The sequence below is a fragment of the Oreochromis aureus genome, unplaced genomic scaffold, assembly GCF_013358895.1.
Source record: "Oreochromis aureus strain Israel breed Guangdong unplaced genomic scaffold, ZZ_aureus HiC_scaffold_102, whole genome shotgun sequence".
NCBI lineage: Eukaryota > Metazoa > Chordata > Actinopteri > Cichliformes > Cichlidae > Oreochromis > Oreochromis aureus.
This window is the reverse complement of record NW_024108719.1, coordinates 116254-134148: the sequence shown is the minus strand read 5'-3', so window position 1 is coordinate 134148 and position 17895 is coordinate 116254. Positions and strand designations below refer to the sequence as shown.

Sequence of the window (17895 nt, the reverse complement as noted above, 5' to 3'; positions counted from 1 at the left end):
TTCTTTTTGTTGGGGAGTGTGTGACGCCCACAAGTGTATGGTCACAATTATATTTTTTTTTGTGAATTGTTTTGATGTAAAAGACCTGGTTTTATGGTGGTATTGCACTTTTCATTTAGAGTTATGAACAATGTAATTGCGTGGCATTGCCACAAGGGGAGAGAGCGCTGACTGCGATAGGTCGTTGCAACGCTTCTGTGCCTCAGATGAGGAAGAGCCTGCAGACCCAACGCAACTCATGTCCCCTGTCTCTGCTTTTCTGTTAAAAATACAGGTTAGTAGTTCAAGTTTGCTCATGGCAATGTACATATAAAGGCAAGAAACCTTTTTCTGTCTTTGGTTAAAGACCGCAAATGTTGTGAGAGAGTGTGTTTTCACCAACTGAGAGTATGCTAACTATACCGCCATTTGTAATGGAAGCCGCTATTTCACTCGTAGTCTAAATAGGCAGCTGGTCTTATTACCCGTTTTATTTTGTGACAAATGCAGCTCTTGGACACTTCTTTTATCCTGACATTATTTGAAGTTATAGTTGATTAGAACCTACCCAGTTCTTATGTGTCAAATGTAAATAGTCTGATGTATACTGTTTGTGGATGATTGTAAACTGTTTGTGAGCAGTGATAGCATATTTTGTTTATTGGTTACTAATGTAATATATTGTTTGAATCTGTTAAAGTATAAAGAATGCATAATGGTATATAAGCGGGTTAATTGCAGTGTTAAGGGTACTGCACAGAAATGTTTTTGATGCTGAACAGCAGTAAAATTTGGTTACAGATTTATTGTAAATAAGGACACTCATACAGTGATTATTTTGTAAGTTTATTCTTGCGAGTGCAAGGTAACCAAAAGAGTTTGACTTATGGACTTAATTGAATGTGTTTTTGTTGTTAAAAGAGAAATGTGTGAGTCTGAACGAAAAGAAAAGTGACTGTTTAATTCTGTTAATAAATCAGACGAGGAAGAGCCTGCAGACCGAACGCAACTCATGTCTCCTGTCTCTGCTTTTCTGTTAAAAATACAGTTTCAAAACAGGCCCATCGAAGGCCTGTAACACATGGTTCTGTTACAGTAATAAAGCAATAAACCTTTCAACCCAATTCTATTTTGTCTGCACAATCCATCATATAATATTGAATCAAATGAAAAAGCTTCTTTTTAAAACCTGTTTTATGAGTTTTAATCTTTTAACTTTATGCACATTGCATCATGCAAATATGTAATTATATGCAACAATCTTTGACTTGAAGAGATTTGTTTAACATTTAAACCTACTCTTTGCATATTCCAGCATATAAAATAAAGCAATTTTTTGTGTTTACGCTCACCCTTTCAAATAGGCAGCAAAAAATAAATAAAATCAAAGATTCAGCGGCACTGAGTCTTGTCGCTCTTAAATCTATTGTTACCTGTTTAGCAGGAGTGGGGCAGGTGGAGGTTTGTCCGGTGCTGTAGCGGTCATGTCATTAGGAGGATCCGGGCTTGCTCTGTGAATATCACATTCCTGTGCATAGCTGGACTGGCCATCGGGCATACCGGGCATTTGCCCGGTGGGCTGATGGTAATTTTGCGTTTTAAATGGGCCGATGTTTTGTTGTTGTTGTCTTTTTTTCGTAACCGTGTAAACACTGAAAGGTGGCGGATTGGACAGATGCTGGCAGACATGTAAAAATAACTCAATTGTTTGGTAGTGGCTATAGTGGAGCTTTCACAGTAAAATTAGCAAGTGGTGGAGGCCAGCAGGTGGATGGGGGAAAGGGGAGGTGGAGAGACCCAAGGCGGCTGCCGGTCCGACTGTCAGGTGAAATGAGCTTCAGGTAAGAAGTTATGACCTGCAATCTATCTGGGTCAGATATAAACCAAGTTTAGGTGTAGTTTATTTTTGTTGTGCTGACTTTTTACAGTTACAATAACTCGTACTGCGTTCTAGCTAGCATGACGGAGTTTCTATACAGTTGGGTCGGTGCTATGATGTTACTGGTGAACTTTATTTTATTCATATGGTTAGTTAGTAGAGTTGCCCACCATACCGTAAAAAACGGAATCCTCTGGTATTCAGAGTTAATATTACACATTTCGTATTGAGCTGAAAATAAACGCGATTTGTCCCATACTTCAGCTACAATAAAAAAAAAGACAAAAAGCTGGAGTTATTCTGTCTTTACGCTGCAGCTGCCTCTTCTTCTCTCATTCTCCCCCCTCCCTCTCCTGCTGCTACTTCAATCATGAAACTGATCAATGATCAGCTGATCGGCGTTTCTGCCGCAAGTCCCATCTCTCTTGCTTGTTTATCTCCCGCTTTGCGCCAGAAAGAGGAAACTAGCGGAGGTCGCGTTAAACAGCAGAAGCGCCTTTAAACTTGATAAGATGTTGTTAGAATTTATTTAATATTAATTTCTAGTATCAGCTGATGTTTGCTGGAGCCACAGCTGTGAAAGCTGCTGGTCATGATATCGGTTTGGTTATCTGGTGAGAGGGAAACATGAAGATGAAACCAGGAGATGTCCTTACTGAATCATCAGAGCTGAACAGGTGATGGAGAAACAGGTTTACCTTTTAGGTGACATGAATGGGTTGAAGGAAAGCTATGAACTGTTTCTGAGAGACAACTTACACCAGGATCCTTTTCTAAGTAGCTGACAGCTGGTAACTGTGCAGGGGCGGGTCTAGCAAAGTTTTGCCAGGGGGCCAGGTAGGGCAGTAACAGGGAAAGGGGGGCACAAAGAAATACTTTTCTTTCTTATTCTCATTTAAAATTTCTAGCTTTTAACAAATAATTATCTGAATCTTACAACCAAAGTTTTTATCTGATGTCAAATGTATAGAAATCCATTATTGTACATAGTAAGTTTTTTTCAGGGTCCCATCATAATTTCTTCAGAAGTAAGTACTGTACATGATGCCAGTATTTTCCCACATTTTCTAGATACTGTACTAGTACTTTGTGTAAAATGCCATCAAAAAGTCAGTTAAGTTTTATTCTTCCTCACCTGTCTTTCTGTCTCCTTTCATTTTTAAAAGGTTGCCATGTTAGAAAAAATATTTTGCCCTGCCATGCTGTTTATTGATGTGGTAAATAAATAGTTCATGAAAATATCACTAAATCTGTCATTTATTATTTTTAATATTCAGTAATGGTCATGTCTCACCTCTAGTCTTCTCTGTCTTAATTTCAGGTTTCCACCATGTGTTGTAGATAGTTCAGGAAGTTAACTCAACCAAGCAGTCTTTGGGTTTCGGCTAAGTACTGTTTAGAATACCAGAATAGGGAGGATGGTGTAGGTTTAAGTTTATTAGATTGATACATATGTACCAACAAGACATTGTACATCACTGTCACAATGACATTTGTTTTCATTCAAAGGCTTTATGGTTTTTCCTATAATACCTGGTGGGCCGGTCTCTAGTCAAAATGCCCGGGCTGATTTTTTGTCCCAGTCCAGCCCTGTTCCTGTGGCAGCGTGCTAGGTGCTTGCTCAGATCAGAAGTATAATTTTATGCTGTAGAAAGATGTTTTCTTGCCAAGCAGTGTGCAGTGAATGCTTATGTTTTTGTCACTTTTTATGGAATCAAACTCAAAGTAATGTTAGTACTTCAAAGCTTTAAATGCTGCATGGTCTTACGCTCTCCCATACTCCAAATTATCCATTGGTGATCTACACACATCTGTTTCTACCACGAACATCGCATGCGCTTACATCATTGTCAAGAGACACTCTCACAAACAATATCACTGTTTAGTATCGCAGTAACGCATCGAGCTTACATGAAAGTAACAGTAATCTAATTACTTTTTTGCAACAGTAATCCCTTACTTTACTCATTACTTGAAAAAGTAATTCGATTACAGTAATGTTATGCTATTTTAAAAAACATTTTTTTTAGCAGTTAAAGCTACATCAGCTCATCTGTTGGATTGGACCACATGTGCGAGCCTTTGTTCCCCATGTGCATCCGTGAGTGCGGCCACCCATTACCCTGTTGCTGGTTAACCACTGTTTCTCCCTTGGACCACTTTTGATAAATACTGGCAACTGAAGACTGGGAACACCCCACAAGATCTGAAGTTTTGGAGATGACCCAGTCATCTAGCAATCTACTGTTCAGAGTTCTGTCAAACTTCATTTTTTTATCATCACTCCGGCGCAGTAATTTTCTTCTTTCTGTGAGCCAACCAGCTTCTGTTCATTGTGCTCTTCTGTCATTCTGCCTTTTAGATTCACATTTGCGCAGCATGCCTCTTCCACATCTTCACCTCGTCCTTGTTAGATGGAGATCATCTTCCAAATTTCCACCTGCTTCATCTCTGCCACCACTGAAATCTTGACTCCAGCAGGTTCATAACATTGTTCAAATCCAATCTGATAATGAAGGATAGATTAGTAACAATCTGTATTTCAACAAATCATGTTCATTTCCTTCAAATTATCTCTTTATACAGAGGAGATGTTCACTCTGCTGCAGGACAGATAAAATGAAGAAATTTCTTTTCTCCACCTGTTTTATAGACACACACATGCACACAGGCAGGAACAGGTACAAACACTTTTTAACCCTCTTTAATTAAACAAAAGATGCTGCTGGCAGTCAAATTTAAACAGTATGAGTTAGAGTGAAGGCTTGTTTGGTTTCTCCAGTTGAACACACCTGAAAATGTAACCTGAACCAGGAAATACCTTCAAACTGAACAAGCCTGTAAAACCAAATGACTCTTGTTAGTGCTTCAGTTGAACTCCAACATGGTAAACATGGTGGTGAAGCTAATGATCCTGTTCCTCCTTTGTCACCCTGCATCTGCAGGTAAGATCATGATCCACAATCAAAAAATATCAAATTTACTTGGCAATACTATTCTTAGTAAAATTCAGCTAAAATGTGTCAGCAGACAGGTAAATCTAACTGTTCAAGTTAAAAAGATTTAAAACTGATTTGCAACAGATATGACAAATACATGCAGTGCTCTAATAAAAGAATTATTTGACTGTTGGTCAAAAAGATATTAATGCTCTGACATGTATATAATTATAAAAGATTAAAGGTTGCTGGTTCAGTTCCAGCTGGAGAAATGCCAGGGCATCTGGTGTGAAACTCTGCCAAATCAGATACCGCTACCTGCTGTGGTGATTTTTAAGTAATAAATAATAATAAGAAATTGTGGACAAAGGAGATTTGACCTCTTCTCAAGGATTCACAAGAGTCACAGTTTCTATAGGAGATTCAAGTAAGGTCTCCTGAGTCTCCTATATCTCCCGAAAAGCTTGATACTAATGTTTCAACACTGTGTTAACAGTGTCTACAGCGTAGACCTTTCGAAACACTACTCTGAAGTGTGGTTTGGAACACACAGGTCACATAACCAGAATATCCAAGGTTTTGGTGTGATTCACCACCGTTTCGACAGGTGGGGTGCCTGCTGCTTCTAGGTATTGTGAGGATTCCCCTTTTTTATGACCAAGAGTCATTTGTAATTACTGAATTATTGCTTTTGATACTACAGCTTCTATTTATTACACACATATGTGTAAAAGAAAATAATACCCTCTCTCTTATTATTTTTTTTTTTTTTTTGCTGTCGGTTGTGAAGACCAATATATACTATCATATAACTTAAACCCTGGTATCCAAAGTGTAATTAAATATATATTGTCTTATTGGAAAGATTACTGGGATAGAGATCAGTTAAAGCGAGAAACATTGATACTGCTGGGTGAGCTCCATTAACACATGTTGGCATGAGTCCCACTGTCATTTCCTGTGTGAATAACTTGTAAACAAGATCCAGGTTCAACATAACCAAAATTCCAGAATCAAACTCACTAAAACAAATGTTACAGAGCAGTATAAAGTTAAGGAGAATGTATTCATTATTCAAAATACTGCATTTGAACTAACAAATTTATTGTTTTATATTTGGTATGTTTTTTAACTCCAAGAAAATCAGCAATCCTTGAATATGACTTTAGTGGACGTCGGGAGATTTTTTTTTAAAAGATTTCAAATTAGGGATTGAAGGTGAGAAGAATCGTTTATCATGAATTGGAGGTGTATAGAAATATTGAAATAAGGGGGGCATTCTAAAGTTTCCCCTCCACAATACCTATCTGGCCTTGGGATTCAGAGAAAGCTTGTGAACAAACAAAAGGAATATTCTTGCTTACTAAGAATATTGTTAGGGTGCCTGGGTCGTCGACCCAGTGTTTTGTGTTTCTGTTTTTTTGTTTTTGTTGATTTCATTAAATTCTAGCTTTCTTTATCTAATGGGTTATAGGATTGTTCTAAGTTTAGGTTCTTTGTGTGGTTTATGTTAGAGTTTTAATCTTCTGCTTTCTGTCTCTGTGTTCCATGGTTGTTCTGTCTCCCCTGTCAGCTGTATCCCATTGTCTAGTCCACTTCTCTGTGTTATGTTTCCTGTTTTACTTTGAAAGTCTGTGTCTCACTCCACTGTATCTGGTTTTGCTTCCCTTGCCTCGTTAGCCCTGATTTGTCCCAGCTGTGTTTCCCTCCTGTCTCCAATTCCCTGATTGATCCCTCTAGGGGTGTCCAAATTCATGGGCTGCATCCTCCTGAGGACCCGGCCTTCGCGGTCTACGTGGACCGGGTCCTCAGAAGATCGGGTAGGCCGGAAGTAAACGGCTGTGAAATTGGACGGTCTAGCCTTCAGATTTGCGTCACCGCTGTCTCAGTGGAGTTTAATAAATAATAAATAATATATATTATATGATTTTGTGACCCAGAAACAGTAATATTATTATTGTTATTATTATTATCAATAATAATAATAATAATACCAACAGGACTCAGAAAGTTCGGGTGAACAACTCTCTTTCTTCTCTCCGTTCCACCTCCACTGGCTCCTCCCAGGGCTGTGTGCTCTCCCCCCTGCTCTTCATCCTCTACACTGATGACTGCAGATCCACACAGCCCAAATGTCACCTGGTTAAATATGCTGACGACACAGTTCTCCTGTCACTGCTGTCAGGCCTCTCACAACACCACGGGTCCACTCTTCAGGAGTTTGTAGAGTGGTGTGATAGCTCCAAACTTGAATTGAATGTGAGCAAAACCAAAGAGATGGTGGTGGCCTTCTCCAGTAGGCAGAGGGATCTGGCTACTTCAGTCACCACCATCCACGGGAAGCCAGTGGAGGTAGTTGAGTACCTGGGAACCATCTTTGACAACCTCCTGAAATTCTCTGCCAACACAGAGGAGATTCTCAGGAGGTGCCACCAACCGCCTTAGGAAACTCAGCTCCTTTGGAGTCAGCACACCCATTATGATGACTTTCTACTATGCCTTCCAGGAAAGCATCATGACCTTCTCCATCACCTGCTGGTTCCACTCCCTCAGCCTTCAGAATAAGAACAGACTGCAGCACACTGCATCAGTGTGCTCTAAGATCATTGGCCTGCCTGTCAGAACTCTGGCACAGGTTTTCATCCAACAGGCCCTTAGACAGGCAGCCAAAATCATCAACGACCCCTCTCACATTCTTCACCCCACATTTCAATGGCTCCCCTCTGGGCGACGCCTCCGCTGCATTTCCTGCAGGACTGAGAGGAGGAGAGCCACCTTTGTCCCCAAAGCCACCCTGCTTTTTAACTCCAGCCGACAAGACCATTTCCCACACTCATAAACATAAACTACTCTACACTCTTTTTATACTGTCGACACTTTACTCACTTTTACTCACTTACAGTTATTTACTCACCTTTCAGTCACTTTAATTTTAAAACTGTGTAATTTTAAAACTGTGTATACTGTATATTCTGTGTATTTATTATCTCACTCTTATTGCCTGATCTTATTGTCCTTATCTTCAACATTATGCTTCTCAGTTGTATGTTAATTGCCCCTTGGGGATAAATAAAGTCTTTCTGATTCTGATTCGGATAAGAATAATATTAAAAACTTAGAAGCGACCACTATTGTTGAAAACTGGAACTGGCTGGGCCGCACTATGAATTCTGGGATATGGTGGGCATGGCAACAAAGGATACACCTGACCCATCCTTCAAATTCGGGGAAAAGGAGGACGCATTTGTCGGCTGCATTTGGAGGAGTCTACGAATTTGACAGCCTTCGGCGTGTTGCTGTGACGTAATTGGTCTACAAATGCGGCCTCAGGAGGATGCAGTCCATGAATTTGGACACCCCCCAGGGCTCTAGACTAACTTTTTGCCACGGTTGCACTGGTGCGCCTAACTTTTTGTCTTAGGCGCACCAGCACAAAAGTTAGGCGCACCCAAATTTTACAACCACATCGCTTAACGCTGCAGTTACATGTGCACTTTTTTGGGGGAAAATTGATGTCCATTCAGACAATATTGATTTGTAAATGATTAACTAACAATCTTGTGCTTGTGCTTAAAGTGCTTTGGCACTCTTTGGCAATATTGTAGACAATATTAAACTTAATCATCACATCGGCCTCCTCTGACGACCTGTTTGCTGCTGCCTGCCGCTGAAAGGCAGTGGGGAGAGGGGACACTTGGGCAGTGCATTTATCACGACATATAACGTGTTTTCTGGATACACTGTGCTTTTTCAGGGTTCAAAAACTGATGGCTCTGTGTCAGAGCACTGGCTATGAATTTCAGATGGATCAGGCCTTAGCTTACCAAAAAAGTTATCAATAGTTCTTTTCATCTTTTCTCATTACCCACAGCTACACCCACTTCTGTCAGGCCTAGGCTGCTCACTAGGGTTGGGTATCAACACTGATTTCTATAATCCATTTGATTCCGATTCACAAGGTCCCGATTCGATTCAATTTTGCCTCAGACAGTCAGAAATATTATAATTCTGATCATTTATCAGCACTGACACTTGTGAGACTTCATCAGAGGTGTAAGCATCACAGCAGATGCCTTTGTGTCAAAGTAACTGAGAATAAAACACAAAAAAACACTGGCTTTTTATAGCAGATAACCTTAAAAATATTCTGCAATTTTGCATAATTTTAAAAAGTTTAAATTTCCCTCCTACTTTTGCTGTTTTGCAGCAAAAGTAAGGGGGGAAAAAACCTGCCCACAACAAACATTGCATGTTTAGATTTGAATCAGAATTAGAGGTGATATACTTTATTTGTAAATGACAATGATCTTGATTTTCTTGGGTTTTTTAAGTTGTTGCAAAACTCTACTGGTTTTGACAGCACCATTCTCTCCCTCAATGTTTTATGTAATAAACTGAACTAAACGTTTTTTGTTTGTTTGGTGTAATTATTATGTATTTCCAATTACACGTAAGTAAGACTGCTGCTACAGCATGGAGAGAAAGAAAAGGCACGTAGAAAGAAAATAACAAAACCATACAACTTCCTTATCCTACCACTGAAAGGAACAAAACATACCCACGCCTGATGCCAGCCTAACACGACAAACTGGTTTCAAATGAATTTGCATATGAATATACTTCACTTAATATTTCATTCATTTCATGTAATTCTACTGTATTTATTTTAGCACAATACCTTTTAATCTGGTTACATAGGAATACTTTCTTTCTTTGCAAAGCTAGATCGTGTGCACACAAAATCTAGACATTTTCACTACTCAAGCAACATTTCTCATTTACCATATTGATTATTGTCTTTGATTTAAAAAAAGATGGTTTACTTTTAGCAAAAGCACAAAACCTCTGTTTTAGCACTTTATGAATCACATAAATGACTGAATGTTAAGCATTTATACCCTTTCTCATATGTAATGAGAAGTAAGGTGAAGCTGGGGAGACTTCAGTCTCTCTATCCCACCTTTCTTGACAATTTCCTTGGTTACACCTTCCCACCGAAATGCATTACATACAAATTAGTACTCACTATCACAATTACTCCACCTTGGAAAAAGAACAGCTCAAAGAAATGATTTAAAGCTCATAATCATGCCATTCATACCCATTATTATAGGCTCAAATAATCCTGTTCACAAACATTTATGACTGTTCTATTTTGCTGGTGCTTGGGCCACACATTTTTACCAAAATAAGATCAAGATTCTCTATCGTCAGGTTTCATTGTTAATTAGGTGCCCTCAGCCCTGCTGACTTATGATGTAGTAAAAGTAACACTTCTGTTACTTTTACTACATCATAAGTCATATCACTTATGATGCATATATAATGAGTCATATTTCTGATCATGTCTGCATGTTTTAATGAGTTATTACTAACATCGTAAACATTTGTCCTACAGTGATCAATCTTCTGAATTATTTTGTCACTGGATCCTCTGGTGACCCAAACATCTCAGAATTTATGTATGTTGGAGTGGTTGATGGAACAGAAGTGTATTATTGTGACGGCAGCAAGAAGATATTGGAACCAAGACAGGACTGGGTGAAAAAATTATTTGATGACAAACCTGACATCTTGGAGTGGTTCACCCAAGAGTGTTTTGAGTTCCAGACAAACTTTTACAGAAGTTTGATTTCTGATTTGAACCAACATTTAAACCAAAGCGGAGGTACAGTATTTTCTTTGATTCTGACATTTCATCATGGATATATCTAAACAAAACTGATTAATGTAAAATTAATTAAAATAATTAATGAATTAAACATTTTCAGTGTATTTTATTTAAACTTATTGTTACTAACTTGGTTTTTAAGATGGACAGTGATTTTAAATTGGACACCCAAATTAGGGCTATTGTCCAGTTTTCAGCACTTTAGGCACTTGACAATGGTAAGACCCATTTTATCCAGGCCGCATTTTAAAACAGTAATCCATGTTTTTTTTTTCATCTTGTTTGGATTACTGTAATGCACTGTATTTTGGAGTTAGTCAGTGTCTTCTCTCTCGTCTACAGCTGGTTTAAAATGCCTCTACTCGACTTATTACTGGAACTTGTTATGAGAGCACATAACTCCCATCCTGGCTTCACTCCATTGGCTGCCTTTATATCTTAGAGTTCATTTTAAAATTCTTATGTTTGTTTTTAAATGCATAAATGATCTTGCCCCACCTTACCTCTCTGAGCTTCTTCATCCTTAATCACCCCCCCAGGTTTCTCAGGTCAGCTGACAAGTTGCCCCCAGGTTCAAGAGGAAGCTCAGAGGGGACAGGGCCTTCTATTGCTGCTCCTAACCTGCCCCTGCACATTAGAGAGGGCCCTTCATTGTCCATTAAAAACAAAAACAAAAAAACAACATGTCTTAAAGCCCATCTTTATTTCTTTTTTCTCTTTATAAACAAATTGCATGCTTGCTTGATATTTACAGCCTTACTTTTGTGCTTCTTAATCGAGACCAAGAATCCTGATGTAAAATGTTGGGTCTGCGTATAGTTAGTTCATAGTTTCCAGGTACTCAATGAGTGGCCTCCAAATCTGATCGAAGTCCTCCAGTTTGTCGTTTATAATGTAGCGGATCCTTTCCAGATGAAGAGTATCTGTCGGTACTGAAATCCGGGCTTTCAAGGAGGGCACTTCTTTTCCCTTCCATAGCAGGAGAATCAGTCTCTTTGCACACATTAGGCCATAGGACAGGAGGGAAATCTGTGTGCTCTTAAGTTTTTTAGATTGTTCCGACAGTCCAATAAAAATCAAAATGGGGTCAGGGTCTAACTGCACATTAAAAAGTTTGAAAAAACAAAACAAAAAACTGAAGCCCCAAAACTTTGTAATTTAGTACACATTACAAAACTGTGAAGCAGATCAGCTTCTGCACATTAACATTTATCACAGATGGATGACGTTTCAGGAAATATCCGATGTAATCTCGTCTTCGAGTAGTGCAATCTGTGCAAAATTTTAAACTGAATTAACCTATGTCGGGCGTTGATAGAGCAGGAATTAACATAACGTAGCCCTAGTCCAGATATCATTATGAATTTCTGACCCTAATTCCTTTTCCCAAGCTGATTTTATTTTACCTGTATCCTTCTGCCGGAGTGACTGTAATATCTCATATATAAAAGCGACAGCATGCTTTTCTGTTATACAATCCACCAGGCATTAATCAAGCTTACCTGGGGTTGCAGACTCAAATTGTTGTAATTGGGACCTTACATAGCTCCTTATTTGAAGGTATCTAAAAAAAATCACAGGCTAATAAGTTGTTCTTCTCCTTAAGCTGTTGAAATGAAGCAAAAGAGCCCTGAAAATACTGGTGTCCCACATTTCGCAACCCCATTTCCTTCCAGCGATCAAATGTACGGAAGCGTAGAGCTGCCACCCAGGCAAAAGAAAAATAGAAGTATATCACGTTATAACGTGAAAAGTTTATTGTTCTAACAAGATACTTTTCATGTTTGTACAATATGCTTTTCACGTTTGAACAACATAATATCACGTTATTACAATATACATAATTATCACGTGTATATATTATATATATACTGTAAAGACGTTTGTCTGGGATTCTCAGTCCATTTTTTGTATTTGAACCTCCAACTGTATGCGTTCCATGTTATTACGTTTTTTCTCAGACGACTGAAAAGAAATTACACAGCCTCTCACATATGCTTTAAACGTCTCCCACAATAAAAGAGGTGATAGGTCGTCTTTGTCATTCATCTCAAAAAACAACTTGATCTGTTCTTCCAAATAATTGCAGAATGTTTTCCTCGTAAGAAGTTGAGGGTCTAATCGCCAGTGTTTATAATTACCACCTGATTCCAATAAATTTAGTGAAATAGACACTGGCTATGATCTGATATAAGGATATTATGATATTTACTACTCTGGACTCCATGTAACAGTTTACTATCTAATAGAAAGTAATCTATACGGGAGTATGTATAATGAACCCCAGAGTGAAAGGAATATTCCCTTCGAGTTGCTTTCAAGGTTCTCCAAACATCCACAAGACCTAAATTATCAATAAACAATTTCAGAAACCTAGAAGCATTTGATGGCGCAATTCTCTGAGCTGACGACCTGTCCAGATAGGTATCTAAAACTAAATTAAACTCTCCCCCAAGTATCAAATTTGGAGTAGAAATATCTCAAGCTAAACGTTTTTCTAAAGAACTCCAGGTCATCCCTGTTCGGGCCATAGACATTCAGCAATGTGATTGGTATAGACTGAATTTCTCCTACCACCATGATATATCTCCCCTCTTTATCTGCCAGGGTAGATTTATGTATGAATGGCACATTTTTATGAATAATTATTGCTGTCCCCCTGGCCTTTGCGGAAAACCTTGAGTGATAAATCTGCCATATCCACTTAGCTCTAATCCTGCAATGTGCATCATTTTTAAGATGTGTCTCCTGTAAGAAAATAACATCTGATCTCAATGATTTTAGGTATGCCAACATGTTACAACGTTTTATCGGTTCACTGATGCCATTCACATTCCAAGAGCAAAAAGTTACAAACCCTCTCCTGTTCACCCCATTATTTCCATCACCGTCTATTCAGGCCATACTGTTAGTGATTTATGTGTATTGTCCTGTATTGACTAGAACGTATTCTACAGATAGCACCTTCCCACCCAACAACCCCACCCATGAAAATACAAAGTAAACACAGCAGGAATATAACAAACAAACAAACAAACAAACAAACAAACAACACACACACACACACACACACACACACACACACACACACACACACACACACACACACACACACACACACACACACACCTAGGTGATCGCAGGGAGAGGAACCTGCCATCCTCCCAACAAGACCATGCGTACTTCCAACCATCCTCTATCACAACCTCTGACATAACAAGTGCCCTGTGTAGCTCCATAAAAACATTAAGCATAGACTAGGTATCACAAAAAAAGGATCAGAAGGTGCATTATCGTCACTATTAAACAAAACAATACAGCTGTTCAAAAACAAGTTAAAGGGTGTCTAACTACCAGCCCTTAAGGTCCAATAGAGATATCAATAAAGGTTGACAGATAATCTAACATGACTCATGAGCACAATGCAGACTTTTGAGAACAGAAATGCATCACAATGTACAATTAACACGATAATTACAATCTTTGTTTTTCTTTCTCTTTCCAGGTGTTCACATTTTGCAGTGTATGATTGGTAATGAATGGAATAAAAACTCTGGTGAGGTGACAAGCTTTTTACACTTAGGTTATGACAGAGAAGGCATCTTTGAATTTGATCTAAATACAAAGACATGGATCCCACTGAAACCAGAGCTTTACAGTGCAAAACAGATGATGGGTGGTGACAGAATTACATACATGGAAACCCTCCTCCGTGACGTAATGCCAAACACGATGAGGTTATTGTTGGACTATGGGAGCAGCGCCTTGAATAAAACAGGTAGAAGCCTCGTTGAGCTTGAAGCCAGTTTTTCCATTTCACAAAGTGATTCTTTATATAGGCAAATCCCTTTGGTAACTATCATCAGACCAGAGGTTTATCCACTATGTGCTTATGCAAACAATCAGAAAAAAGCTGTCAGCCTCTCAGCATGACAAGCTCCAGTCTAACACAGACATACCCTCAAAACACATGGTCCACACAGGTCCCAGTAGGATCATGCTGAAGCAGAGTTAATCCTGATTCCAGCAAACTGCCAACTGTGGCCAGAAGATTGCAGTAATGCAAACAGACATGGGAGAAGCTTTTAGGACAGAAGTTGTGTGAGATGAAAGGACAGGGATGACTTTTACTTTGCCTTCAAATGATATCCATTTTTGGACTTTAGTAGGCCTTGGTTGCCTTGCTTGCACTGATGAAATGCCACTGGTTTATTCTGATGATTTTGGTCATTTTCCCATTTTAACCTGTTGGTGAGTTTGGCTGCTGTAGATGTTAAAACTGATGGTTGAAAAACATTTACACAAACAGACTATGATATAAGTATACCATAATACAGCTGCTGAAAAGCTCTAATGGCCTGGCTCTAATGACTCAATAATTCAAAAATTTGATTAGCATGTTGATTTTCTTTGTTTTTTTCCCCATTTTTTCTTGAGTTCCAGCCAGACATATTGTCTGTTGCTACGGTGTTGTTTTTTCATATAATATGTACACTAAACATGCTTCTCTCATAAAATATATTTTCTTAATATCTCCTTCTTAAATTTCTTCATCTTTGTTTTTTGTTCCTGTCTTTCCCAATTTTTCCTCTTATATTTACTTCCATCCATTCTCACGCCATCTCTTTCCAACCTTCCCTCTCTCCAGTTCTTCCCTCAGTGTCTCTCCTCCAAAAGACTCCCTCCTCTCCAGTCAGCTGCCACGCTACAGGTTTCTATCCTGACAAAGTCATGATGTTCTGGAAAAAAGATGGCGTGGAGATTCATGAGGGTGTGGATCTTGGAGAGATCCTCCCCAACAATGATGGGACCTTCCAGATGAGTGCTGATCTGAATGTTTCATCAGTCAGACCTGAAGACTGGAGCAGATACGACTGTGTGTTTCAACTCTCTGGTGTTGAGAACATCATCCAACTGGATAAAACAGTAACCAGAACCAACCAGGCAGAGAGAACTGGTAATGATTAAGTTGGGAGAAACTAATTTAATTTATTTTGTCTGCAGATACTGTGGTTTGATATTTGAATTTTTTGTCCTGTTTTTGTTTGGACTCTGATGTCAATTAGTTATTACCAGAACAAAAACTAATGGAGATCATAAAAGAGAATAAAAAAAACCTAAAATTTTAATTTGATTTAATTTTCAGTGATTGTATCTCATAAATGTGTTTTCTGGTTCCACAAATACAAGCTGTGACTATTGTTAATGTTAACAAACTACTTTTTAAATTTCACTGTTAGACCATGTAATCCTGACAGTGATTTTTGAACTTCCATATTTCAAATTAATCAAAGTGTCTTTAATCCATAAAATCTTTAGTTATTAATTTTTTGGCCTGATATTTGGGGAACTGCTGCTGAATATACGCGGTGTTATTCAAATGAAAACAAGAGCTTCTCTAAAAACTTTAGAAATGTAACAATATAAATTTAGTGCATCTGCTCTGCTTAATGGAAAACCATGTTCTTTTATCTAGGTATAGTATTTCTTTCATACTACTGGGTCTATAACCCAGTGTGTGACTTAAGTTTGTGGTTAAGTTTACATTCTTTGATTTTTTGGTTTTCATGGTTTTGCTTCTCTTTATTGTTTTCTGCTTGTGCTATATTTATAGTTCCTAGTCTTTAGTTTTCTGTCTCTATGCCCTCCCTGTGCTCCATGTTCCCTCTCTGTCTCCCCCTAGTCAATCATATCTCCATGTCACAGTGTCAAGTCCAAATCCTAGTCAATATCTCATATTCCCTGTTTTATTTTGACAGTTCCAAGTCTTGTGTTCAGTGTTGTCAGTTTTTCTTCCTCCCTCTCTCATTATGTCAGATCTACTCCAGCTGTGTTTCCCTACTGTTTCCGATACCCTGGTCATACTTTGTGTATTTAAGCCCTATGTATCCCTCTGCCCGTCGTTGCGTCGTCCCATAAGTTCTGCATTTTGGTCCTATTCCTGCCTGGCATAGCACCTTTACATGGCAATTGTATGTATAGTTACATCAGACTCCTATAGAGATTATAGTTTAATCCCCTCCCCTTACCTCCCCTATGTTGTTTATAAAGTGACTAGCTGAATACTACAGGGTGGACTTCTTCTATTCTAACCTGCTTAATCTGCAAATTCTATCTTCTGTGTTTTTCAATGCGCAGATAATCCCTCTGACATGACAGCTCCAGTCATTGCAACAGTGGTGGTTCTTCTTATTTTCGTCCTCGTTGCTGCTGTTGGATTTGCTGTTTACAAAAAGAAGAAAGGTGAGCGAGGAGTTGAGTTCATCAGTCAGTGAGCAGCTGCAGTAAATGGCTCAGTTAAATGATTTCCTCAGCATAGTATATGTTAGACTTTTTTTCTTTCCTATTTAATAGAAAGTTTGATTGTAAGGAATTTAAAATCACAAAATCCGGACATGAAACAATGATTTATAAATATTTAATTTTTTTCTGTGGACATTACAGCTCCTGAGAACAACACTGAAGTCTCCGTGAGACTGAATCAAGAGACCATCACGGCACCGTCTATATAGTGTTCTTTTTTTAAATTTAACTCTTTTGTTCTTTTATATAAACTTGATTTTTTTTTTTTTTAGAAAATCTTTTTTCATCTTATTATTTTGAAAGGATGTTTTGAAAGAAGCTTCATGTTTATGATTCATTTATGTAGCCACGGGTGGTGTGAAAGTGGAGAAAAGTTATAATAACTGTAAGGGTCCGTGCCCAGTGGTGGAACTAGGAAATGGGAATGGGAGCGCCTGTGATGCCATTTGCATAACAATTTTTAAATCCTGGTAGAATTGCAACCAAATAAATAGAGCAAAAAGATTTTTGCATATAAAAGGAGAAATTGTAGTTACATATCATGCATTCAACTTGTCCCAGGTCGCCATTTCCTTCCACTAATGGCTTTGCAAAAATTGAATTACCTGAGAAGTGATGTCATTTTTGTGGGAAATGTAGTTCTTTTCCCACCAGGGCCTTTCAAAAGGTTCACCGGTGGTATTAAAAGTCATGTTTGACTTAATGCCTTTCTGTTTAGTTCCTGGGACACTTAAAACTTAAACTGTACTGTTGGAAATAGTTTATTTTGATGCATATTCTGTTTTTTTTTTAAATTTAATTTTGCAATTATTATACAAATATGCAAATTTGCAAATATCTATTTTTGTTTATTAAGCTTTATGATATAACAGTTATATTGATGTATAGCAACTTAAAATGCTACAAGAAGTGTCACTACAGCATGTAAAAATGTAAAGTTAAGCTCTGGCAGGTTGGTTCTATGGTGGGGTTAAAAGGGTTGGACCTAAACCTCACATCTCTACAATATTTGGAAGGTAGTGGTGGAAAAGATGAAATAATATATCTTGCATGTAAGCTTACACTAAACAAATCTAGCACAATTTGCAGGCAGTTCTACTATGTATTACTACTATGCTGAGAGG

At 38.3% G+C, this 17895-nt stretch overlaps 1 protein-coding gene across 1 annotated transcript; it reads left to right on the top strand.

Moving 5' to 3' along the window:
• Positions 1-4757: 4757 nt before the first annotated feature.
• Positions 4758-16998, top strand: LOC116330534 (major histocompatibility complex class I-related gene protein-like). Its single transcript, XM_039607607.1, has 6 exons — positions 4758-4803; positions 10196-10465; positions 13974-14246; positions 15117-15425; positions 16607-16711; positions 16913-16998. The coding sequence occupies exons 1-6, from the start codon at positions 4767-4769 to the stop codon at positions 16978-16980; spliced, it is 1062 nt and encodes a 353-aa protein (XP_039463541.1). The 5' UTR covers positions 4758-4766; the 3' UTR covers positions 16981-16998.
• Positions 16999-17895: the final 897 nt, after the last annotated feature.

What these genes read in the sequence shown, in the direction of transcription:
- LOC116330534 (XM_039607607.1), top strand. Translation starts at nt 4,767, where the DNA reads ATGATCCTGTTCCTCCTTTGTCACCCTGCATCTGCAG. An exon ending in ACATTTAAACCAAAGCGGAG is followed by an intron (nt 10,466 to 13,973) that starts GTACAGTATTTT and finishes TTCTCTTTCCAG; the next exon opens with GTGTTCACATTTTGCAGTGT. An exon ending in TGTTTACAAAAAGAAGAAAG is followed by an intron (nt 16,712 to 16,912) that starts GTGAGCGAGGAG and finishes TGGACATTACAG; the next exon opens with CTCCTGAGAACAACACTGAA.